The sequence below is a fragment of the Anabrus simplex genome, chromosome 2, assembly GCF_040414725.1.
Source record: "Anabrus simplex isolate iqAnaSimp1 chromosome 2, ASM4041472v1, whole genome shotgun sequence".
Classification (NCBI taxonomy): Eukaryota; Metazoa; Arthropoda; class Insecta; order Orthoptera; family Tettigoniidae; genus Anabrus; species Anabrus simplex.
Genome location: NC_090266.1, coordinates 682,864,898 through 682,892,138, shown reverse-complemented (window position 1 = coordinate 682,892,138; position 27,241 = coordinate 682,864,898). Strand labels below are relative to the sequence as shown.

The following is a 27,241-nucleotide window of genomic DNA, read 5'->3' as shown; positions in this document are numbered from 1 at the left end:
TCCATCACTATCTAGGTGAAAAAAAGGTCAGGTTAAAAGGCATACATATCTACAATTACAATGCGAATTGACCATTAAATCTGAAATCTTAAAACTAATAAAACATAAAAATCGTTACAAGATAATGTACCTAATCATTCTCATTTAAGACACTACATACGAATAATAATATTTATGTCACACCGACACACGTAACAAAATGCATAATACCGTATTTTCTCGTGTAATTAACGCACTTTTTGACAAAAAGTACAGGCAAAAACTTTGGATGCGTAAATTATTCAAAGAATTCAGATATTTTTAAATGATTTAGAATACATTTACATTTAAAAGATACATCAAATACAATATAAACACAACTGGTTCAACTCATTTGCGGTTATCGTCATTTGGCGTAAAATTCTGGCATGAGATTTTTTCTGAAAAGTCAAATACGGTACATCAGGTAAGTTAGACACGTGGGTTTGAAGTACCGACACTGGAAAATATTCATCCCATTGCGAGCTGACAATACGACCTGAAGTAAAATAAACATGAACTAATAAAAGTACAATTCATGTAATGTCATAACAATGATATACCGACAAAAAAAAACACCTGTCCAACATGAGAAAGGCCGGGCATCGTATTCAATCTTGTACGAGTGACGTGTCCATCCACCCTTTTTCTTAAAAACGAACGTGGATCACTCGTGGAAATTATGCGTTAGGCATAGTTTTTCGTTTTAGTAAAATGTAAGGTGCAAGCTTCCTGCCATCAGCTGTTGCAGCAAGCATTGCAGTACATTGTTCTTTTTTTGCTTCCGGTAGCATGTACGATAACACTGCATGTTCCTTTCTTATTGATTGTTCGACTTTGTGGCATGTGGTTCCTGAAAGGGAGATGAAATATTCCTTCACTTTATGCTTCTCAATCACAAAGTGGTGAAAATGGTTGAAATCATTAGTCATTTTTTTTGGCATAATATTGTTCTTCGTCTAAGAGAAAGTACATTTCTCTTCACAAAATTAATCAAGCCTCGGCTAACCTTCAAATCCGAGACACTGATTCCACGTGCAGCGGCTATTTCCCATTCTTTAAAATACAGCATTTTGTGAGAAACGGCATAAGTAACAAAAGTATATATTTAAGCAGATTCTCCTCTACTTACGAAAACTTGCTGCATTTTGGTCCACGAAATGCTCTGCGAGACTTGTTGGCCACTTGAACACTTCTGTTACCAAGGTAGCGCACGTTTCATTTGGACACTGAATACTTGCTGCCCTATTCCCGTATGTTTCAGCGTAACTGATCACCACGAGTTTGTATGATGCAGTATTACTCGAATATTGTGGACTGAAACAATTTTGAGATCACATAATATCCCATACCCGAAACACTTTAAAACTAGAACAGTGGGATTTCCCGCTGGCTAAAACAGCACGTTGCCCTGTGTTTGGAATGCCCGCTTTCACAACAGGAAGCCTGCTACTCTAGTAGTTGACATCTTTATTTATTTATTTATCTTTATTTACGAAACGCGTCCGGAACTGCGTGCTGGATGTTCATAGTTGTGGGTGCGTCAAATACGTGAACATTTCTTTTTGTCCACTTTGGACCCCCCCCCCCCCAAAAAAAATCGGGATGCACAAATTATGAAAGGGCGTTAATTACGCCAGAAAATACAGTGGTTTCCTTTATTGGACAGTAAAATGGACGGTCTCCGAAACTTGGAGATAACGTTTGTTATATTTTTTGGCCATAACGAGAAAAGAAAATACCAGAAACTGTCACCGACACAACCCCCTTACAAACACTCAACTCATTAAAATTATGCACTTAAATATGCGAAACTACCACATACAAAATTATTCAATATGTCTCATACATCATTAAGATAAGACTTTGACAGAGGGGGGAAAGCATAGAAATGTAAGAAAAAACACGTGGCCTACAACTCCGAAACCATGCACAGAAACAATGTTAACAGCGCGCGAAAAGCACAATAACAAACTCATTCTTTTGTCCCGATTAAATGAGTCGCTAGCGCGCACTAGCCCTCTTGCTTGCAGACAATTGCCGCCCCAAATCCCCAGCTGTATAGAGCGCACACGCTGCTGTAGTGAGCGGGAAACACGATACACGAAGGCGACGGACGAAACACTCATGAAATAAAGCATCAAATAAATACGCTTGAAAAGGAGGTTTCATAAATTACACAAGCACATAAGAAATTATCCTTTATCCTAGGGGAAGAGTACTGGCCGTACTAGAGGTTGTGTGTCTGTTAGGTCACCAGCCCAGAGGCTGGTTGGATCCTCAAATAGCACCACCAAAGGTTATGCGGTTATAAGGAAATGCCAAAAACCAATGGCAGCACCAAAATGAGGCATACTAGGCAAGATAAGGAGTGAGGTAGTTTGCCATTGCTTTCCTCAACTAGAGGTTATATTGGTAAAAAATGGGAAGAAGTAAAAATAAATCAGAAAATCGGAAGACTGGTTAAAAACCAGAAAGTTTCAGGGTAAATCGAAAGGGTTGGCAGGTATGCAAGTAGATTTGGCGATTGATGATCTGACGACAGAATCAACATTTACCAGTTCCCGTTCTGCAATTGAAATTGTAATGATTAGCAGTGATGGAACTAAAAATTCTATGAATATTAATAGAAGAAAGAGTCTGAATGATGAGCATATCCCGATGCTAAGAATTTAGAGCCTAATTTATTTTTCAGATTTTACACATAGTTCATCCAAGATTTTAATGTTAATTGTGTGTTTGTACATTTGATTAGTTGTTAGATGTATTACATTAAGGCTGAAGATGGCCAGCCAAGGCCGAAACTAGTCCCAAGTTCAGTAATGTAATTAAAAAATAATGCATATTATAGTATTGAAAAGGTGGACCATTACGACATTAATTTAATAATAATTATCATTGTGATCACAATTCAATTTGGATCAAAACCATGAAGTTTATATCCCATGATGGTTCTAAAGACGAGAAAAATCCGTCACATGCCATGTAAGAATGACCACGTGTAGAGAAGATATAGCTGATCACAGAAAATAGACTACAGTGGAACCTCAATTCTCCATTTTTGGATGGAGCACGATAATAAAAATAAAAGAGTAAAGAAAACATACAACATGGGAAAACGGGAAATCCAGGAATGAAAACCATCAGCAATTTGGCTAAACATCACACAAATGAAATACGCATATTTATAATCTTACAAACACTCCTAAACCAAAATACAGCCCCAATGTGCCTTTGCCTGACAATAACAGGGTGACGCAGGGTCACTGTGACGAATCCTCTCTGCCGTTATTCTCTAGACTGGGGTCACCATCTCACCATTAGATAGCTCCTTAATTAAAGGTAATCTCGTAGGCTGAGTGGACCTGGAACCAGCCATTTTATCCAGGTAAAAAATGCCTCACTTTACCAGGAATAGAACCCAGGCTCTCCAGGTGAGAGGCAGGCTAGATCTAGGGACCGGCTTCAAACAATTACTGGTGCATGGGTTAAAAATCTCAATACTTTATATTCGGTTCAGCAACCTTGATCAGCCAAAATTTCAAAAATCTCAAACACCAAACCAAACAACAATCGACCACAAGTAGTTTTTAATTCTCCAATCGAATAAAATAATAACAACAATAATAATAATAATCATAATGTTATTTGTTTTATGTCCTACTAACTACTATTTTACGGTTTTCGGAGACGCCGAATCGAATAAAATAAAGCACATTAGATACAAAAGCGCCCAATATGATGGCAAAACTCGTTTCCTCATCCCAAGATTTACTTTAGTTCAGAAATATTCATGGTTGTTGCTATTAATATAGGAGGCGAGATCATTAACAAAGTGATCGTTTAATATCTTGTAACTCCAGCCAAAACAGGTATTTTTTGGAGAGAAGAAAAGTCTAAAAACGGGATAAAAACTATCCAATCATAACTATTGTTTCACCTGCCAACATACCTAACAATAATAATAATAATAATAATAATAATAATAATAATAATATTGATTTTATGTTCTCACATTTAACAATTTTTGCAGATGAAAAACAAATCATATGCGTTAATAAAAAAATGAAGACAATGATCGTACGAAATTAAACATTATGGTAATAAAATGCATTACTGCCACACCTGTAGATACCCATAAATGTGGCAAACTTCCCTGTTATTTATTTTTATTCTTTCCGGCATGGAACTTGTGGCACTATCCGGACACTTTATAGCACACCTAACCTAAACAATGCAGTCTCTCTTATCTCATTTAAAGACGGCACGAGCAGCGGGATACAACACAGCTGTTTTAGGTAAATCCTGATGTGATAAATGTAGAGAACAAGCATGAAATATACTTAAAGGGTCTGGCGTTCAACAGCCACAGTTATGAAAAGAAAGCTTCCAGTCACTATGCATTACATTCGGAAGTACAACTCTCAACTCTCAGCTGATGATTTCGCACGCTTTCTACAGCATGGCTTTATTCGGAAGGAGTGGCTTCTGGTACACATACACCACTGGGAATATCAGAGACCATCTCCAGAAACCATTCGGGAATACATTCACAATGTCTGTAAAATCTCCGTAAAATCTCACTTACTATGAAGAAAATTTTTTTTCTCTTACCATGGAGGAATAGTGCAACCAAGAGAGAACGCCAAGAAAGAAAACGTAAATATGACTATCAGCTCACTCAGTTTCAGTTCTACAATCAGCGAAGGAAAGCCGTGCAGAGGGTACTGAATCCAAAATCCGAATCTTGCAACGTCGTAATTTCCAAAATATCGGCCACTTACTCCGATCTATTTTCCATTGAAAATTCCAATATAAGGCATGATTATTGCTCCAAAATCAGTGATGTAGACCGTGTGGAGCTAGATGAAACGTACAGCCCCAGAATCACAAAAGAAGAAATCTCCGCAACAACACGTCGAATCGCAGTAGATACCGCTCCTGGTCCCGACCGTGTCTTAGTATGTGTCATCAGGGACGAAACAGTATGGGAAATCATAGCAATCATTGCGACTCGAATGCTTTCAACAGGCAAAATACCCCAGTGTCTAAAGAGCACTAGAACGGTGTTGATACATAAGAAAGGCGATGTCGAATGTCTGTCGAACTGGAGACTGGTAACGATCTGTTTGGTAATTAGACACGTCATTGAAAGGGTATTAGATCAGCATTTGCGCTCCTTTGTAACTTTCAGTGAATACCAAGGAGGCTTTAACGACCAGCCAGGATGCCTTATAAATATTTCCATTCTCAGAGGACTCCTCAAGACAGCAAAGACAGATAAGTAGGGTGTTACCGTGATTTTTTTAGACATATCAAAAGCCTTCGACAACATTGGACATCAGCACCTAAATCTAACACTAGCTGCCAAGCCAATTCCATCTAAACTGAAGGAACTAATCACCAATCTACAGACTGACAATACACCACAAATCGAAACTAATAAGGGTAAAACGAAGCTAATTCGCTTGCTAAGAGGACTTATTCAGGGATCACCATTATCGCCAGCATTGTATAACCTGGACACAGATTTCATTTTTGATGAGATAATAGAAGAAAACCTACTACAAGCATACGGCAAATCAGTTTCTGCAGAATTGGACCCTCTTGGTATTATAGGTTTCGCCGACGGCACAGCCATTGTTAGCAAAAACAAGGAAGCAGCTCGAGTTGACACGCATCGTTATCATATCGTTCAACAGATTAACACCAACAAATGTGTGGGAATATGTATTGAAAAGGGGAAGCTTGTGGACGGAGTGCTCGATATTCACGACAATTTCAAGATCAGTACTATTAAAGAAAGAGAAGAAATTCAATATCTCGGCATCACTTTTAACGAAACACTAACCTTTGATGCGAACTCTTCTCTAAAAACCGTGCACAAGAAGTTAGATGCACTTACAGCCTCACATTTGTTAAAGGCAGATTAAAAGTTCACTGTTTTGAAGAAAGCACTCAGTCCTACTCTTGTATATGCTTTTCAGGCTGCTCAAATCAGACGAGTGCAGCTTAGCTTCCTGAAAACCGCCGACAAAATGGTAAAAAGCTCCCTAAAGAAAATTTCACAATTACCCACGGATACACCCGATAGTGCTCTGTATTCTGATTTAAGATTCAAAGGCCTCAGACTTTTCAAAGCAACTTGGGAAGTACATCTGCAACAAATAAGTGTAAGCAACGCCCTTCGCCGAACCAGCATTAGCTACGTTTTAAAGATACGTGACCAGACATCCGAAATGACGCATTGTCTACAGGACCTGAACATCACAGATATTAACCGATTCTCCAATAAAGGCAGTGACCTTTCAAATCCAAGAAATATCCACCAAGAATAAGAAGTCGTGAAATGGCAACGAGGGGGTCTTTGCCTCATACGACACGGTATGTGAAATCATGGCAATCATTGTGACTTGAATGCTTTCAACAGGCAAAATACCCCAGTGTCTAAAGAGCGCTAGAACCGTGTTGACACTGTAATGGTTATAGCGTCCGCCATGCCAACTCGCTACGCACCGGGGGCGTCATCGTATCGGCCCCAACGCCCTTACGCTCAAGCGCACCAATCACGAGCAACACTTGGTGCTAGGCCAGCCCTCCCGCCCCGTCCGCGGTCCAACAGCAGAGGACGACGGAAATTACCCGACTACTAATCTGGAGTCTTCTATCTCGCGAGGTTCTTGGATACATCTAGCATCTGGACTGTTCTGGAAGGCCCAGAGCAGGTATATAAGGAGAGGAGTAACTTGGAGTAAGAGGTAGACTGAGTGAGTTAGTGAGCGAGTGACAGTGAGATAGTTCGCTGGAGCACAGTCAGTGATGGCCTGGGATAGTGCAGCCTGATGGAGTATCTGCCTGTTGGAGCCAGGGACTCGTTCCTGTTTCCTTGATGTCGTGTGTGTGAATCTCGTGGGACCAGCTGCTGGAGAAGATCCTTGGGTGTTCTGGAGTGGTGCGAAGGGAACACTGGATGCCGACGTGTGAAGACTGCGGAGTTTGATGGTTTGAGTGAACAGTGGATATTGTCCCGAGATGCGAGACTGACGTGTAGGCTGTGGACCGTGACAGCGCTAATGAGTGTGACTAAGTGGGTGAGTGAGTGTAGTGTAAATAATCGACGACTCTGTGTGTGTCTCATTGTAGATGGAACACGAGAAACTAAAAGAGCGCGCGAACTGTGTAAGTGTACTTGTGTAACTTGTAAGCTCGGCTATTGTCTGTGTGCGTGTGTAAATGTGTAATTGTAGTGCTTAGTTAATAAATTTTAGAAATAGGATGCTACCAGGTCCTGCACTCATTTATTTACTTATTTACCCCTCCAACATGTTACAATACGTAAGAAAAGTGATGTTTAACTTGAAACTGGAGACCGGTAACGATCTGCTCCGTAATTAGACATGGGAGACTACTGGCAAAAATGAGTGCAACTGGACTAGACAAAAGAGTGACAATGGGTTGCTGTATTTCTAGGAAATAGATCTCAGAGTAGGGGAAGCCATATCTGACCCTGTAATAATTAAGAGGGGAATTCCTCAAGGCAGTATTACTGGACCTTAATGCTTTCTTATATACATAAATGATATGAGTAAAGAAGTGCAACCACAGATAAGTTTTTTTTGCGGATGATATTCTGTATAGAGGAATAAATAAGTTACAAGATTGTGAGCAACTGCAACGCGACCTCAATAATGTTGTGAGATGGACAGCAGGCAATGGTATATTGATAAATGGGGTTAAAATTCAGGTTGTGATTTTCACAAATAGGAAAAGTCCTCTCGGTTTTAATTACTGCGTTGATGGGGTGAAAGTTCCTTTTGGGCATAATTTTAAGTGAAAATGGTTTTCCGTGGTTTCCCATTTTCACACCAGGCAAATGCTGGGGCTGTACCTTAATTAAGGCCACGGCCGCTTCCTTCCAACTCCTAGGCCTTTCCTATCCCATCGTCGCCATAAGACCTATCTGTGTCGGTGCGACGTAAAGCCCCTAGCAAAAAATAATTTTAAGTATCTAGGTGTTAATATAAGGACAGATCTTCATTGGCGTAATCACATAAATGGGATTGTAAATACAGTGGAACCTCGATTCTCCGTTTTTGGAGGGACTACGGAAAATAATGTACAACACGGGAAAACGGAAAATCCAGAAACGAATGAACCATCACCAATTTGGCTGAACATCACAAAAATGAAATATGTATACTTATAATCTTACAAACACCCCTAAACCAAACCAAACTACAGCCCCAATGGGCCTTCCGCCTACCAAGCGACCGCACTAGGTCCGAAGTCCTGGAGATTACGAGGTGACGCATGGTCAGTGTGATGAATCCTCTCGGCCGTTATTCCTGGCTCTAGACCGGGGTCGCCATATCACCATTAGATAGCTCCTCAATTAAAGGTAATCATATGACTGAACCTGGAACCAGCCCTCATATCCAGGTAAAAAAGCCTGATCTGGCCAGTAATCAAGCCCGGGCCCTCCAGGTGAGGGGCAGGCAAGTTAGACCGCAGGGCTGACTTCAAACGATAATTACCGGTACGCGACTTTAAAATCTTGAAACTTTACACTCAGTTTTACCGGGAAAAATCGTCAGTTTCCTCTGAAAACTTCGTCATATTCCTTCGAAAACTTCAGCCAAACTCTTCGAAAAATCTAATACCCATAACACCAAGCCAAACAACAATTGACCATAAGTAGTTTTATTAATATATGGCCAGATCTTCATTGGCGTAATCACATAAATGAAATTGCAAATACAGTGGAACCTCGATTCTCCATTTTTGGAAGCACTACGGAAAATAATGTACAGATCTTCATTGGCGTAATCTAATAAAATAAAGCACATTAGATACAAAAGCGTCCAACATGATGGCAAATTCCTTTTTTAAAAATTATCTCCCATTGTAATTTGGTCATTGGTAGACTGTTTCTAGTCAGTTTATGGAAATCTTGTAGGCCTACCTCGGAAATTAGGCCTACATCGATTTTTAAAGGTTATGTTGAACTCGAGAATATGATTTCGAAAGTATCAATCGTCAAGTTCTCGAATGCATTATATTTAATTCTGCCCGTCACTAATCACAATGAAATAAATATCATTAACACTTCCGAAATTACAATTATTCGCGACCTTGAGCTCAGCTGGAAAGCGCTCTCACTGTACAAGTCGATACGAGTGCGAAATAATACAAAGTTTTTAAATGTAATGTGCGCAAATACAACAACTGCGGCTTTTATAACATTATAACCCAAAAACGTGAAATTCCCAGTCTTATATTAGGATGAAAACAGTAATAGGCAATCCCAAAACCTCCCATGGCTTTAGGTATGGAAGGTACAACATCTGTTTTTGTCTCTATAACAAAATCGTATACGATAATATTAAAATACTAAATTTGTGTTACTTAAGAAGGAGCAGTTTCGATTCCCGGCTGAAAGCCCAGTGACTATACAGTGCCCTGAGGGAAATGCCGAAAACCTGTTCGGCGATACACTAGAAAAAAAAGGTAAAAAAATAAAACATGTAACCTTGGACATAATGTAGATTTTGCAAGTACGTACATTTGACTAAACTCGTTCCGTCTTCAAATATAGCTGTCAAAATGGGCTCCTTCCGAGGATTCTCACAACAATACTACCCGAATGCGATGCTAAGATGATCCCTTATGCAAGTTCACTGCCGATCACTTTTCCAGTACAATACTTCTTCAAATTACCACAATGACAGGACGTCAACACCAAGATACGAAAGTATGCCGTAGCCATCCTTTCATAAGACACAGTTTCTTGAAAAACGCGTGATGGAGGATTTAGCATTGATGGGACTGAAATTTCTGGACGGCTGATCCGGGAAAGAGTTCCTTTGAGGAACGGATAATGTGGGATTACTATGCGATTTAATTAGGATGCTCACGGAACCATGTAATTTGAATGAATACGGGAAAACGTAGTTCCCAGGAACGTATAATCGAGGTTCTACTGTAAAGGGTACAGATCGCTGCACATGGTTATTAGGGGATTTAGGGGTTGTAGTAAGGATGTAAAAGAGAGGGCATATAAGTCTCTGGTAAGACCCCAACTAGAGTATGGTTCCAGTGTATGGGACCCTAACCAGGATTACCTGATTCAAGAACTGGAAAAAATCCAACAAAAAAAAAGCAGCTCAATTTGTTCTGGGTGACTTCCGACAAAAGAGTAGCGTTACAAAAATGTTGCAAAGTTTGGGTTGGGAAGAACTAAGACTAGCTGCTCGACTAATGGTATGTTCCGTGCTGTCAGCGGAGAGATGGCATGGAATGACGTAAGAAGATGAATAAATTTGAGTGGCGTCTTTAAAAGTAGGAAAGATCACAATATGAAGATAAAGTTGGAATTCAATAGGTCAAATATTCATTTATAGGAAGGGGAGTTAGGGATTGGAATAACTTGCCCAGGGAGATATTAAATAAATTTCCAATTTCTTTGAAATCATTGAAGAAAAGTCTAGGAAAACAACAGATAGGGAATCTGCCACCTGGATGACTGCCGTAATTGCAGATCAGTATTGACTGATTGATATTGATTGATTGATTGATAACTCAGAACGGAAACCTCTGTTGCAGATGCGTCAAAGAGAAAGAAACATTGGTCCACGTTCTGGATTCTTGCCGCTATGGCGAAGTACTGAGAAACTCACGTCACCACAAGGTAAGATAACCGATCGCAGAAGAACTCCATAGCAAAAACTTCCGTGTACATGAACTCCAAGGTTTGTCTACAACTGGGAGTAGAAGACGAATTGACATAATTGCCTTTAAAGATAACGACAAGAAAGGCTTCATTATCGATCCGACCATCTGATTCGAGCACCATGTCGGCCAGTCTACTGAATTTAATCTTGAAAAGCAAAACATTTACGCGCCCACCATCCCATTCTACAAAGATAAATACCAGCTGACTGAAGTAGAGATTATCAGCCTAATGGTTGGTGCTCGTGGCACAATACCTGCCTTGTTCATTGAATTCTGGAAGAAGTTTGACCTGCCTATAAACAGCATTGAAAGAATAGTTACCACCACCGTACGTGGATCTGTACACATCCTGAAATCTCACCTGTTCGGACCTCAATAATTTTAAAAATCCGTATCACCGCTGTAATTCTATATGATAAAACATTCTCTATCCTGATATGCCTTACTTTGTCTATTGTGGCAACCTGTAATTGCGGGAAGTCGTTGATCCGTTCAATAAATATATATATATTTTCTGACATGAAAGGAAAGTAGATTATTCATCTTGTATTTCCAAGAATAAAACATACTTGTAATTGAACAAGCATGTCCTATTAATGTAAGGTTATATGAATATAGACTGTGCAGTTCTGAAGATTATATAATCATACACAGTTTGAAGAATCTCTTGATAATATTTTTTTTTTTTTTTTTTTTGCTGAGAAAAGGAATTCTGATGAAACATATTGACATACAAGTAAACACACTGTTGGGGAATACTACACAACCTCAACCAAGGAAGATGGTCAAATGCCTCTGCAGCCTTGTGAGAATCATTATGAATGAGCATGATCTTGATGCTTTTAAAAACTGACCACCCTCGGAGAAAATAAAATAAAAATGTTTTGTTCAAATTACAGTGTTACATTATTCAATTACAGTCTTCTAGTGCTAAAATTTAGAGGGAATACTTTTACATAATTATGCAAGCAATAACCACTTACCAACTTCTACCTACAGAACTAATGTCTCATTATAATGATCTCTGTATTCGATCAAGAACATACAAAACAAATAAGGTTAGACACAAAACTACCAGAAATATTCTAAAACTTAGCCTTACCAGGACATATCTCCAGAACTGGTAACAATCTGGTTATCATCCAGAAAACGGCAACAAGACAGGTACCCAGTGTGACCCGGCAATTCTCGGCTAACTCGCACATTGCCTTCTCTTGTTTTGAGGCTGAAATACATTGGAAATTGCTTAACATTTAAAATGAGAAAAATAGAAGTTAAAGTAACAGTAAATGTACATGTGTAATACAGAACTTCAGCACAATGAAATGCAAAATTACTGAAACCATTACATTAAGTCCTATGCAATATTACAACAGGAATGGTAAGCATTTTAACCCTTCACTTCATAAATTAATTTATTTGAAGGAAAACCAGCAATAAAATTAAGGTACATACACCAAATACCTTTCACATTATTCTCTATCTGGGGACAAACATACAACAAGAAAAGAATGCTCAAAATATGCTATCTCAGGGTGACAAGAGTACACAGAATATACAGTACTGTAGTTTTCTCTGAAAATAATATAAAACCATTGAAAAACTTTGAAAACTATAATACAGTTTTGGAAACAGACAAACATCAATGGAAACAACTGTTAGTTCCAGTTTTCAATTATTTATACTTGTGTGAAACATAAAGAAGTAGCTGGATGTGTAAGTGAAGCCCACATACATATCGTCAGGGCTAGGATTTTGATGACATGTCAACTTTTAATTGGTTCACAATAGACATTGCTAACTTGTATAGAACTCCTGATCACAGTTCCCACATTGCAAAAATACCAATTTATTAGGTCATTTTTTGCCACTTTTAGACCATTTTCTAAAATTGTTTATTATAAGGACATTGGGATAGTACAACAACACCAGTCAAAACAATTTTAATGTGTTATTTTAATTCCAGTTTTAAATGTGTAGTTTGACATTCCATCACTGTTTTAGATTAAGACTCAAGACATACCAATTTTAAATTTTTATTGGTACAAGATCAAAACTACAGTTGAACCTTGATATCTCGAACCTCCATTACTAGAATTTTCAGTAACTCAAAGTAACTAATTCCTCAGCCGTTTGTCCTATTCTTTTTGTGTATTTCTCTACTACTCAAAATTTGGTCACACGAATTTCTCGATTTCTCGAAGCAAGCACGTCTCCTCTGAAGCAAAAAATACTCTACTAGAATTTTGGGCAACAATGACTGAGCAATACAGAATTTCTGGTTTGTGAGGAACAGTAAACAAGTAAAGAAAGGTATAAGTGAAGCCGGGAGCTAACAAACTTCTAGTGATCGGAAAGTAGGCGAAGCCCCGCTGTTTTTTGGGGTGTGAATTAATTACTGGTCACGTACGAAAGCAACCCCCGAAGTCGCGGATGACCATTTACGAATCTTGTCTGTGTGGTATTGACGAGAAGTTTCAACGTGAAGGGAGGAAAGGTTAACGGTAACAAATGGAAGAGACTAAGGTATTTTTTCTAAAGGTGTTAACTGAGGTATGTTTCTTGTTTCACTACTGTATGTACTGTATCCTGTCTTCTAAAAAGTTACTATAATAAGGGCTACAATTAAAGGGATGCCGTAAAAAAGAGTATGTATATTTTTAAATATCATTAAAAATAATGTATCCTGTATAAACCAGTAGATATATATGGTTCAATTATGTGCTATACACGCTCAAAAACAGTATTCCCTATATCTTGACATTTCGATAACTCGAAATAAAATTTAGCTCCCAAGGTGATACGAGATAGAGGTTCCACTGTAATACCAATAATATAACATATAATATTAATTTAATGGTATTGAATAGGTGGACCTTTCTGTACCCTTTGATATTATTAGCATGTTTAACAAAATTTTATTGGCTCCATAGGCACGTCCCAGGATCAGGAGATCTGCCTGAAGGTAGTACCTTTAACAGAGATTATGTTCCACATTGCAGAGATTCAGCAAGGGCAGAGGTGAATGCTGCATTGGAAGGGAAGCGCATAGCAGTAATCACAGACGAGACTTCAGACAACTGAGGCAGATGCGTCTTTGTTGTTCTGTTCAGGACTATCACGCCAACTGCAGAACAAATAAGTTTATTTGGTAAGCTGTTCATTTTTGGATGCTGACAACAGGACAACATGCAGCCAAGCCATCATTGATGCTTTCAGAGACTATAATATCGATTGTGAAAACGTGCTGGGTTTAGCGTCACTGGGAGATACATTGGTACATGCTTCCAGGCATTACAGGCAATAATCGCAGACTATCTTCTTCACTTCCAGTGCTTTGCAAGTAAGTTGCATCTTGTGGGGGATATTATTCTCAAGGAACTGTCACAGTTGAACAATTTGGTTTCAAAACTTAAGATGGCTTTTCTCCACTGCAGAAAGTTCAAAGACTCCTACCTAAAACTTTTGCAAGATAATTTCTCTGATTTGAATGCACTGTTATTCCCAGTTCCTCTCATCACCCGATGGAACTCTGGGATTTGCTCCGTCCAGTATCTTGACAAGTACTTCACACCCCTGGTAGAATTCTTTAGCTCTCTTGATGAGAATTCCCTCAATAGCAGTGGCCATTCAGTGTTGGATATGTTTAGAGATCCGGACATGCTTCCCTTGCTGAAAGTTCAGATAAAATTTGTTTCACAGATATCTGTGACAATTAATGCAGCACTCACAATACTGGAGGGATCATCCTACTCGTATGCTCACCAGTTGGTACTGAAGTGTGCTGACAGATGGTTTCCATTGGAAACAAGTGACCGGCTGTCGAGTTGCAGAAACAGTACAAAGAAAGAGGAAATTAAGGTGCAATTTAAGCAATGTATGCTCAAATGCAGAACTAAGCTCTCGAAGCACATGAACGTCAGTGATACTAACGTGTTTTTCAACGAAGTGTGCAATTTATTTAGTCCTGCACTTGCAAGGCAAAAAAGTGCTCAGGAACAAAAATCATTTGTGTCTTTGAAGCATAAGTTGCCATTTTTCAGAAGTGTCACTGTTGATCAGTTTATCGAGGGCTGCAAGGCATATCACCAACAGATGCTGCAGAACATTAAAAAAATACACCGACACTCTTCAAATGTTGATGGAACTTAGGTGAAAGTTTCCTTCCTTTGTCCCGGACAGCACTGCAGTGCATTGCAGCCCCTACAAACAGGGTCGATGCAGAAGGTTTTTTAGCAAGCACAATGTGATTGTAATTGATAGGCAGTTTCAAATGAAGGAGGACACCATTAAAACAACTGGCATGTTGAACTTCATCTTCATTGAAATTCCTCTTCTTTGTAGGTCTGTTGAATTGTGATAAATTAATACGTTCAGAATAGTATTTTTCACTTTGAAATTGTGTTTGTAAATTTGTAAATATGTATAATTGTGTGTGGTAATACTTCTTGCAGTATTATGTTGATTTTTGTCTTATTTTCCGAAGTGTATTCAAAACCGCATGACGAGAGATGTGCGATTAAACAGTATGATTTTACGCCCACTTTTTTGTACAATTTTGCAAATTATGCCTATTTTTAACCAATTTTCTACAAAACACTAAATCTCTGATTTTTAAATGCTATAAACCACGAACTCCAATTATGACAGACTACTGTACACGTACGTTGTTACTGCGATTATGTACTGGGTGGTTCACCCGCCCCTTGCGATTTAGTTTTATGCTGTGTTTACTGCAATCCTAGAATACATCAGTCCCTTTCCACAAACCCCGGTAGTTACGGACTAGAAAACAGCAGGAATTGTGAGCGCCACTATTAATTCACTATGAGCACCCTGAATGAACGTGTGAAATGAGCACAGGTATGAAGAATGTGTATGTTATAACAGGATGTGCGCACACAGACCCTGAACAGGTATCGTATAGGGTGTGAACTGCTCGCAGCCTGTCAAGCCTCCAAATAGTTTACATGGCAGGGGCGTGATTGGAGATCTTAAGGTGAACAATGCTCAAGGGTTGGGAGGTTCGAATTCCGTGCACGCATTTTCTTTTTTCTATTACAGCCAGTTGCCTGGGATGTGGCAAGGTTACGTACTTAATAGTTTCCACAGACTGATTTATTTCTTTAGCCCTTAAAAGGGCCGTTGGTATGGTGGAATAAGGCATGGAGCTGGGTTGGAAGAGGCTAGGTAACATAAGAGGATTTCAGTTACCTATGTTGTTTAATGCAGCACCTGCTCGAACTGACAATTTCTGTGGTCGATACAGAGTTGCCCGCAATGTTGTAAGGACCGTCTGGCACGTTGCAACATCTCTGGCGTAACTGATCAGCATGCCTCAGTGATGAGCTGCCTAAGGTGACCAGGATTGGCTGGTTCCTGTGCATACACCAGTTGTTTCATGTGGCTCCAGAGAAAGAAATGCAGGGGCGTAAGATCAAGTGATATGGTGGGCCAAGAGACTGGCACTCGTGTATCAGGGTACATCGCGTGGAGTCTGTTCCTGACAACCACTGCCACGTGCGATGGAGCTCTGCCGTGTGAAAACCATATCCTGCAATGGTTAAGGAATGGCACATGTTCGAAGAACAGTGGTAGTTCATCTTGAAGAAACCGCAGATAGCATTCTCCCATCAGAGGTCCCTCAAAGAAATTGGGACCAATGAGGTAATCACTCACATTGCCACACCGTATGTTCACACCCCACTTGTCTGTTGTACCCAATGGGTATTATCCACACTCCAGTAATGCATATTGTGGGAATTAATGGTTCCATTGTCGTGGAACCGCGGTTCATCCGCAAATAAGATGGTCACTAAAGAGGCAAGATCAGTGTCCACACGTATGGTCCTTTGACACAATGCCACCTGGGCTTTGAAATCATGACCATGGAGCTCCTGGTTATGTGAAGAAGGTATAGGTGAAACTGCTAGGTATGCAGTATCCGCATAACAGACGTCCGACTGATGTTAGTCTCCTGCGCAATGGCCCATATGCTAGTGTGAGGATTATGTCGGATAGCATCCAACACGAACCCTTCATTGTGAGCAGACCTTGTGATCGTTAATGGGCCTTCCCAGGGACACAGTAGCCCGCAGACATCTTTCCACACACTGAAATGTCATGCTTGTTGGTTGTAAACTATCCAGATAGCATTCTTGAGACAAGCACGCTGCCTAGTTTCTGCATAGATGAGCAACATATCCACATACTCGTCCCTGGAATACATCATGCAGCAACGAATAAGTTTTGAAGTTTTGTGTTGTGTTGTGACTTGCCTCAAAGACGGGGAGTTCGTGCAGCTACATATCTACCAGCCATCGCATGTTATTGTTCCAATGGGGCACACTTTGCCCTACCTGTGGTCTACGAAACTTGGAACGTGTACGACATAGCTAAGACCATCAACATCACATTCAACCCAGCTCCATACCCACAATACATACGTCCGTTTACGGGGCCAAATAAACAAATCAGTCTGTGGAAGCTATCAAGTGTGCAAACTTACCACATCCTAGGCAATTGGCAGTAAGGAAAAAACAAAAACAAAACTTGCTTGTGATTTGAGCTTACGAGCATTGTCCACTATCACATCTCGCACTACACCATTGCCATGAGACCTATTGCCAGGCTTGACATGCAACGTGCAGTTCCCAGTCTACGCATGTTCTTGGTCTGTGTGTGCAACTCCTGTTGTATGGTACGTGTTCTTTGTATTTGTGCTTGTTTTACAGGTTCATTTGAGGTACCCATAATGAAACAATAGTGGTGCTGAATATTCCTTCTGTCCTCTAGCCCGTAACTGTACATCAGAACTTCGTCCAGTATAAACCTGGTTAGAGAGGGAGACCTATGTATTTCAGAAATGTAGTAAAAGCAACGGGATGCATTAACCCACATCCCAGGGCTGGTGGACCACCCAGTATATCGGACAGTTCAACGAGATAAGATGACCCGTGTATCATAAGGTGGCTTGAATATTCCTCCTCACCTTCCTACTGAACCATACCTACTGTGCAACAAACCAAGATACTGTGGTTTCAAAGTTGCCAATATGATAAGACATCAGCTGTCGAGCTGAAGAGTATGTATTCATAACCAAATGCAAAGAGGAACAAGATAAATGAGGCTACTGCATCAATTGCAAAGTGCACGTGCATAGACTAGCTAACCCCCAAAACATTATTTCAAGAAAAACTATTTAAAAGTTCAAGTGTATCTCTCGAATCCTTTCTGGACTGAAACACTGCAAATTTAATTGAAACACACAGATGACTGAATAATCAGATATAACAGTCAATAAGAATTACTGTATATAGAATTTTACTCTTATTGTTTTAAAGGGGGTCTAACACCTAGGTCAACTGCCCTCACCCTTCACATAAACATTTTCCGGGTGTACAGTAACCAATTGACTGATTCAACTTTTCACATTCTTTCTGACGATCATTTTTACACACATGAATGTATTATCCACACTACTACTCTACTGTTTATAGAAATAACAAAAAACTAATAACGCATACTGCATACTGTGTATGGTAACAGGTATTATTTCAATCTTAAACATTACAATCCTAGTTTCTTATTTAGAAAATCATCATATTGCTTATATTCCAAATTGCCTTAATTTTGAAAATAAATTCGGACAATATTAGCATCATTGCCGTGAGTGTTGCATGCACTTCTGGAAGTTTACAAACTCCTGCAAAAATTCCAAAATGTGGAGAAAATGAATAGGAGCATCCAAAATGTTCTTCTTTGAAGAGTTTTTTGGGTTTTGTTTTATACCATTTGGTACTTGACTCTTCTGAAATCAGTCTTTCTTCAAAGTGTCCAAAGAAATTCTTTTCAAGATAAAGCCAATGAATATCCTTCTGGACTACCTTTTTCACATTTATGACATACTTTTAAGAGCATAAAATCTTCTCCCTAAAAGGATGAAAAATGGTAGAAGTTCTGCGATGATATTTCATTGACAAATGGCTTATTCTTTCCAGCAAGTTGGACTAGCTGCATTCCAGTCATGAGGAAGGTCAATCAGAACTTTGTCCAGTATAAACCTGACATAATACTGTCGGATACACCAAGGATTCGGATTTAACACGGTGAAAATATTGTTTCCCGAAAAATATACAGTATTAATTTGTGAAATTCTTATCAAATCAATAAATTAGTCTGCTTAAAAGTGGAAAACCATGGAATACCATTTCCAAGACCGTCAATGTGGAATCAGAACACACTTTTTCTAAAGTCCAACTACATATGCAGTAGTTCCAGACAGCGTCTCTATGCCCTGAACTACGGTGGTCAGAGATGTCATTTCACAACGACTATCAGGTTAACCCTGTAGCGCGGCAATTCTTTAATCCTTTCAAGGTCCCAGCCAACAGGAAACAGTATAGTACACGTTACAATATTAGCCTTGGGGTATCTAGGATTGCATTCCTGGATATATCAGGAGCAACTAGAAACAAACAATTGCCAACCTATTTACTATATTTATATTCCTAAGAAGTTTGCCAAGGAAAGCAGCTGAGTTCTTGGAACCAGCCAATTAAGCCCTTACTACACCTCCCCTCCAGTCAACAAGTGTAGGCTATAATACAGTACTATCACTCATAATGTTGTGAATTCTGAGTTCCCTGCATGTGTAAAGAAAGGGGAGTCGAAGGCAAGTTTATCACCAGTGTGGCATCGCAGCAGGAACCATTAGAGGGTGGATGAGAGAAGATAAACTTAAAGAGAAAACTAAACTAGGTACAGGTACTCCACTAGGCAAGGGACTGTAGAGGTAGTTCTTAATGAAACCAAGTGAAGGTGTAATGCTGTTTAAGACACATTAGTGGTCAAGCTGGGAAATTCCATAATGATTTACATGGCAACCAAATTTTCATGGATTCAATGGATGGTATTCGCAGTGGAAACCTTGTCATGGTATAAGCAGGGCTTGGATTGGTAGACCACTCCATAAAAAGAGGAACAAAAGAGACTAAAATGACAGAAAAAGAGACCAAGTTGCCAAGAAGGGTCAAATGTTTGATGGTCACAAAAAAAGCATAACAAATTGTGATAAATGATGTACACAGGGTGGTTGGAAACAACGTGAACCGGGTATATGAGCATTACAGGGTTGGTCGTACTGATAATTTGAAAGACACAATTCAATTTGTCGCACCGTTGTCATATCAGCTGCTGAAGTTAGCAAATCAGATCGTTTCGTAGTAGAATTCAAACGGGTTTTGCGTGGCAGTGTTGTTAAATCTGCATATAGCTGAAGAGTTTATGGTGATAATTTTGCAAAGAAATGTCATTAATTTTCATTAATGTTTTGTGTTGGAAATTTTACTACAAATTCTTATTAATTTCGTGCTTTCTTAGGGGGTAAAACTATTGAGTAGTGACTAAATTGTAACTAAATAATAACGATTAGGTTAAAACATAATGTAATACCCATGTTCAAAAATTCATCGCCAAATGGCAACATTTATTCACATTTTGGTTCAGGTATATCAAACAACAATCACCAAACTGCAACATACAACAGGCAGCGTTTATAGTTTTTCTAAACTTTTCTTCCATATTTCTGCTATCAAATCGAACTTATGGCACCAGCAGGTGAAGCCATACAAATGATCTCCAATTACTACTTTTTTTTTAAAATCTGCTTTACGTCGCACCGACACAGAGAGGTCTTATGACGACGATGGGATAGGGAAGGGTTAGGAGTGGGAATGAAGCGGCCGTGGCCTTAATTTGCCTGGTGTGAAAATTGAAAACCACGGAAAACAACCTTCAGGGCTGCCGACAGCGGGGTTCAAACCCACTATCCCCACAGGTGCAAACTCACAGCTGCACGCCCCTAACCGCACGGCCAACTCGCCCGGCGGTAACTACTTTAAGAGACTTTACACATTTCAGCACATAAAGTGCAGTGTCTATACAAATGGCGTTAACATTATTGAAATCAATAATGAAGTCATTTAAAGTCTGGAAAACTGCCCGAGATGATACAACTGCGTTTGCTGATTCTAAGAAACTATACGAGCCTACATACAGCTGCTGGCAAGTTTACCACCTGATGTTCTGAAAGTACTGCATAGATGCAGTTACCACTATGATCTGTTCTTTCATTGCAATAGACAGCAATCAGCTTGGCAGTAAGCGACTCTTATTGGTAACTTAACTTCGGGTGGTAATTCCCCAGAGCCTGGGATGTAAATTTTCATCCACGATCTTACAGCAGAATTGTCAACTTTCTCAATGGGAATATTGGCCTAAAATAAATTTCTTAGAAAATGTCTGTAAAATATTTATGAATGTATATTTAGATATTAAATCAATCGTGAGAATTTAAGGCCTTCTTCGGGGGGCGATATTAAAACTAGGTGTATCTTAATGGTTTTAACTATACAAACCCTAATGAAAATATTTGAGAAATAACCGGGGAGGGGGGAGCAATTACAGCAAGCTATGACAATGAATTAAAGTGTTACTTCTTAAATGTTTTTATCACAAAAACTTTTTTTTACAATTGGCTTCATGTCGCACCGACAGAGATAGGTCTTATGACGACGATTGGATAGGGAAGGCCTAGGAGTTTGAAGGAAGTGGGCGTAGCCTTAATTAAGGTACAGCTCCAGCATTTGCTTGGTGTGAAAATGGGAAACCATGGAAAACCATCTTCAGGGCTGCCGACTGTGGGGTTCAAACCGACTATCTCCCAGATGCAAGCTCACAGTGCGCGCCCGTAATCGCAAGGCCAAACTGCACAGTATATCACAAAAACTATTAGTTTTATCATGTCAAGCAAACATATTAAACAACATTTTTTAATTTACTTCATTAAGTGTCTTGGAACACGTTCCATTTTCAAAGTTTATACAATTTTTACGTAGCGTAAATGTTAAACATTGAATAATATTCTAACTCAAATAGCATAATCTAAGGAATACTTAACAATATCAGGAGCCATACCTTGATCATTTCTCTTGTGTCCATAATGAACTCAACTTTTGTCACTTTTTGCCTTTTTCTGCGCTAGAAGCGAACTCTCGATGCTCAGTTGCCTCTTAGGTGTGTTAATTGTTTCAACTGAACCCTCCATTTGCTAAACATGGCCCTGGGTTTTAATGTGCTTTTCACAAGCATCACACTTTACGAATAGACCATTAAATTTAAAGAAAACCTAAAAATGGTTACAATAATAATGTTATTGCCTTTACGTCCCACTAACTACTTTTACGGTTTTCAGACACGCCAAGGCGCCAGAATTTAGTCCCGCAGGAGTTCTCTTATGTGATAGTAAATCTACCGACACGAGACTGACATATTTGAGCACCTTCAAATACCACCAGACTGAGCCTGGATTGAACCTGCCAAGTTGGGGTCAGAAGGCCAGAGCCTCAAACGTCTGAGCAACTCAGCCTGGCAAAAATGGTTACAAGAAAGTGTAAATAACACAGAGAAAAAAAAAAAAAAAAAAAAAAAAATGCTTAATAGTTTCTTTTATTTGACTGTAAAATGAAAGGAAAGGTTTAGTGTCCATAACGTGAAGAGAGAATTTTTTAAAAAGTGTTACTGAGACAACTCTGAAACACATTGAAGTCATTAAAATTGTGAACTAAGAATGAACACAAATGCAGAGACAGGCACACGCAAAACTACCACACACAAAATAGATCAATATGTCTCATACATTATTAACATAGGACTTCGACAGGGGAAAAAGCACAGAACCGCAAGAAAAAACACGTGGACTACCAACTCCAACAAAACTACACACAGAAACGATGTTAGCGCGCGAACCACACAATAACCAAGTAACAAACTCGTTCTTTCGTCCTGATTAACAGAGTTGCTAGCACACGCTAGCCTCTCTCACTAGGACGATTTCTGTCCCAAATTCCCAGCTGTAAAGCACACACGCTGCTGTAGTGAGCGGGAAACATGATACACTTGCCAAATAAAGCATCAAATAAATATGCTTGAAAATTACACAAGCACAAAATAATTACCCTAGGGAAAGAGTATGGACCCTATTGCAGGTTATATTGATCAAAAGTAAGTAAAAATTAATTGGAAAAATCAGAAAAAGAGTTAAAAAAACTGAAAGTTTCCAAGTATATCGGAAGGGTTGGCAGGCGTGTTTATTTTCATTTTCTTTGTCTCAAAAAAACAGGGGGGGGGGGGGGGGGCTAATACACAAGTAAATACGATATACTGTTCGACAAACAGTCTGGGAATATCGACTTCTGGAAATTTTCTTGCAACAATCTGAATGGAACACAATTGAACATATACATGGACAACCGATCGACCGGCCTCTTGATTGTAGTAGATCAAACTCGAATGTTCGATTACCGTTCATAAACACACACACACGGACATGTCTACGAAATTCCTAATGTTTCCATATGTATTTGGATAAATCATTACTGTAAGATTCCATAAACCTCCATATGTAACAGAATGATAGTGGATTATACCCAATATACGAATATTACAGAGTTTTCTACGTTCTGTACTACAGATATTTTGAAGTCATACAAAATGTGCAATACATACAGGGTCTTTATTTATGCTTGCAAGGACTTTCTCGCTCGACCTTGGCCGCCGATGACAGGCCCCTACCGGCCGCTGGCGTGAGTGGTTTCCGGCACTTCCTGCAGTTGCTGAGAGCTGAGCTCCGAGATAGTAGGGTGTTCAATGAAGCTACTGCGTACTGTATGTCGTATTGTATAGTGTTTTATTGCGATTGTGTATAGTGCTGAAATGTATGTAAAATATTCGTTACGTGAACGTGTATTTATGCACAATACTTACATTAAGTGCAGAAAATCGTGCGCTAGGACAAGACAAAAGTAACGGGCGAAATTTCCAGGGAGACCCATTCCTATCAATCGGACAATAAAACAACTAGCCAAGAGATTCAAACGTACAGGTTCAGCAAACAATAAAAATAGATGTAAAGGTTGTCATGTCCTTACTGAAGCGTGTTTGGTATGAGGATCGCAAGTAAAAATTTGTGGCCCCCTCGTAGCTCAGATTTAACGGCATATGATTTTTATTTGTGGGGAATGTTAAAAAATGTAGTTTATGGGAACAATGCTCACACACTAGATGAACTTAAAGCCAATATAAGAGCTGCAATTGCATCCAAAGAAATTGGTAGCGTAACCGAAAACTTCATTAGGAGATGCCGATTATGTTTGGCAGCGCATGGGGAACATTTTCAGCATAAACTGTAAACATGGTGAATAAAATGCATGATAATGATTTTGAGCACATGCGGTAGCCGGCAACTGAACAGTCACCGGCCAAGGTCGAGCGAGAAAGTCCTTGCCATGCATAAATCAAGACTGTACTTACATAATATGGTCGTATTTAACATTTACCATATTTTCTCGAATACTTAACACACTTTTTTGATGAAAAACAGTTGAAAAATTCGGAGGCATAAATTATTCAAGGAATTCAGATATTAGTAAAATTATTCTGAATTTATTTACATTTAAAAGAATACATCAAATATATACACACAATTTGTTCAACTTATTTGCAGTCATTGTCATTTGGCGTAAAATTACGACGTGCGCTTCTTTCTGAAATTCAGATAGGACACATAAGGTAAGCTGGAGACAGGTTTGAAGTACCGACACTGGAAAGTTCTCATCCAGTTACAAGCTGACAGTACGACCTGAAGTGAAATAAATATGAACTAATAAAAGTTCAATTCATGTAAGTACATAATAATGACATACCGGCAAAAACCGAAAACTCTTACCATTTATAGGGCACCGTCTTCGAGTTTGCTAAGGAAACTGGAAGAACTGTTGCTACTGTTATTACAGTACTACTCACATCTCTCCATAAGAAATCATCTTCACTCCCGTCTAACGAATTTGAGATTCCTGTTTTCTTGAAGCTCTTTTCAATCACCTTCGAAGAAATCATGTCTGAAAAACGCAAAATCCACTCACAAGGTAGTTCCACAGGTGGTTTCCGAATCTTGCCTGTTGGGATAAGTTCGTGCAAACTTTCCACCATCCAGGTTTTTGCACATTGTCCTTGAATGCTTTATTTATCGAAACATCCAAGGGTTGAAGTGTCGACGTCAGTAAACCAGGAATCACTGCCAAATCGGTTTTCATGGTTTCTAATAACTACTTAGTGTCTCCCGTCAGGTGGCTACAAAAACAGCCCATTACGAAAAAGGCCGGGGATCGAAGGAGGGACCCTGCTCGATTTCCCCAAACTGTTCGTATCCAATCTTGTACGAGTGACTTGTCCATCCATCTTCTTTCCTGGATGTGAACGTGGATCCCTCATGGAAATTTTACTTTTGGCATTGTTTTTCGCTTTAGAACAACTTAAGGTAAGGTGCAAGCTTTCTGCCATCAGCTGTTACAGCAAGCATTACAGTGCATTGCTGTTTTTCGCTTCCCGTAGTGCGTACGATAACACTCGATGTCCCTTTCGTATTGATTGTTGACTTTGTGGCATGTCGAAACTTACTGGAGTCTGATCTGCGTTTCCTATTTGGGACTGCAAATATTCCTTAACTTTACACTTCTCAATCGCAAAGCGGTGAAAATCGCTTACATTTTGGTTGAAATCATTCGGCTTCTTTGGCATAATGTTGTTGTTCGAAGAGAGAGCCCATTTCTCTTCATAAAATGAACCGTTCAGCATCAGCTAACCTTAAAATCCAAGACACGGATTACATATGCAGCAGCTATTTCTTGCCATTTAAAATACAGCATTTCGTGAGAAACGGCATAACCACTGTTGCGCAATGAAATCACATATTTAAGTCGATCCTTCACTACTTGCAGAAACTTGCCACATTTTGGTCAGGAAAATGCTTTGCGAGACTTGTTGGTCGCTTGAAGTGCAATTTTCTGTTTCCGCCAGTAGTGCACGTTGCATTCGGACACTGAATACTAGTAGCCCGCTGCCTTATTCCTGTATGTTTCGGTGAAACTGATCACTGCGAGTTTATATGATGCCGCATTACTAGAATACTAGATTAATAAACAGTTTTCAGATCTCAGAAAGCACATGAACCGCACCCTAAACACTAGTAAAATATGTGTATACCAGACTGGAATAGCGTGTCGCTAGCCACTTCTGCGCTGATTCATTCAATGAACTAGTGCAGTGGTATTTCCTAGCGGCTGATAACAGCACGTTGCCCAGTATTTGAAATGCCCGGTTTTGAAATAGGAAGCAGTTGACATCTTTATTTCGAAACCCATCCGGAGCAGCACGATGGATGTTCGAAAAAGTGGATGCGTCAAATACGGGAACATATCTTTTTCTCCCCTTTGGACCCCAAAATACTGAGATCAGCAAATTATGCAAGGGCATTAATTATTCGAGAAAATAGGTAATAAAAGATAATTAAAATATACGAACATGTATTTGAGGATATACAGATGTGCAGTAAGTATTTACAGGGTATGGTCGTACTTGTCATTTAATAAAAGATAATTAAAATGTATTAAACATAATAATTGAAGGTTTTACAAGAGTTAGGTTATGAGTAGGTTGGCGTACATACAAGTTACAGGATTGTGAGCAACTGCACAAAGACCTCAACAATGTTGAGGAATGGACAGCAGACAAATGTTGTGATTGTCAGGTTCCAAGTTTCACCACGAAGGAAAGTTATCTGAGTTTTAATTTCTATGTACAAAGGTGAGAAAGTACCTCACATGGATCACTGTTGGAAAGATCTTCATTGGGATAATCACATTGAGGTTGTAAATTATGGTTACAGACTTCTTCATATGGTTATGTGGGGTATTCAATGGTAGTAAGGTGTAAAGGGGAATGCACGTAAGTCACTGATAAGACACCAATTAGAGTATGGTTCCAGTGCATGGGACTCTTACTTGATTCACGAACTGGAAAAAAAAAAAAAAATTTCATACTCCTTTCAAATAATTCAAGAAAAGATTAAGGCAAAAAACTGGTACAAAATCAGCAACCTGGGCAACAGCCCTAAATGAAGGTCGGTGACGATCAAAGGATTTGATATCATTGTGTCTTACCGGGAGAAAAATGTATTACAAAAGGAGATTTTAATATCAACTGTAGTATATTATAAGAACAGTATTCAATGATTTGTGGCTACAGAGGTTTGTGAAATTAAAGGTCCGCACAGTAGACATTTATATATGGCTCAAATTTAATGGTCTATATAATACGAATGTAAGATCTAACATGTTAGATCTTAAGATATGGGGAATGTTGATTTATGATGTAGAAATCGCTGATGAAGGGAGTTGGGGCTCCCGAAATATGTACGAGTGTAATATTGTACAAAATTAGAAACTGATAATATATTGACAGGGCAGATCAAACCATTACCCGTAGTTTATTATATGTACCTAGCCAATACGAATCAACTAAGAGACCGAAAATGGTCAGTTTTGTCGAATCTGGATCCTTTTCTGGCGACAAACAAGAAAACTGTAGATGTGAT

General features: G+C 39.2%; 1 protein-coding gene across 5 annotated transcripts in view; it reads right to left on the bottom strand.

The window, feature by feature from the left end:
- The window catches only part of Gbeta13F (guanine nucleotide-binding protein subunit beta-1), a 222,839-nt gene that overhangs the window by 63,557 nt on the left and 132,041 nt on the right, over positions 1–27,241 (bottom strand). For all 5 annotated transcript variants that reach the window (XM_067141272.2, XM_067141276.2, XM_067141273.2 and 2 more), the window contains exon 5: positions 11,852–11,974. In XM_067141272.2, coding sequence (XP_066997373.1) covers positions 11,852–11,974 — 123 coding nt within the window. The remainder of the gene's footprint in view (positions 1–11,851; positions 11,975–27,241) is intronic.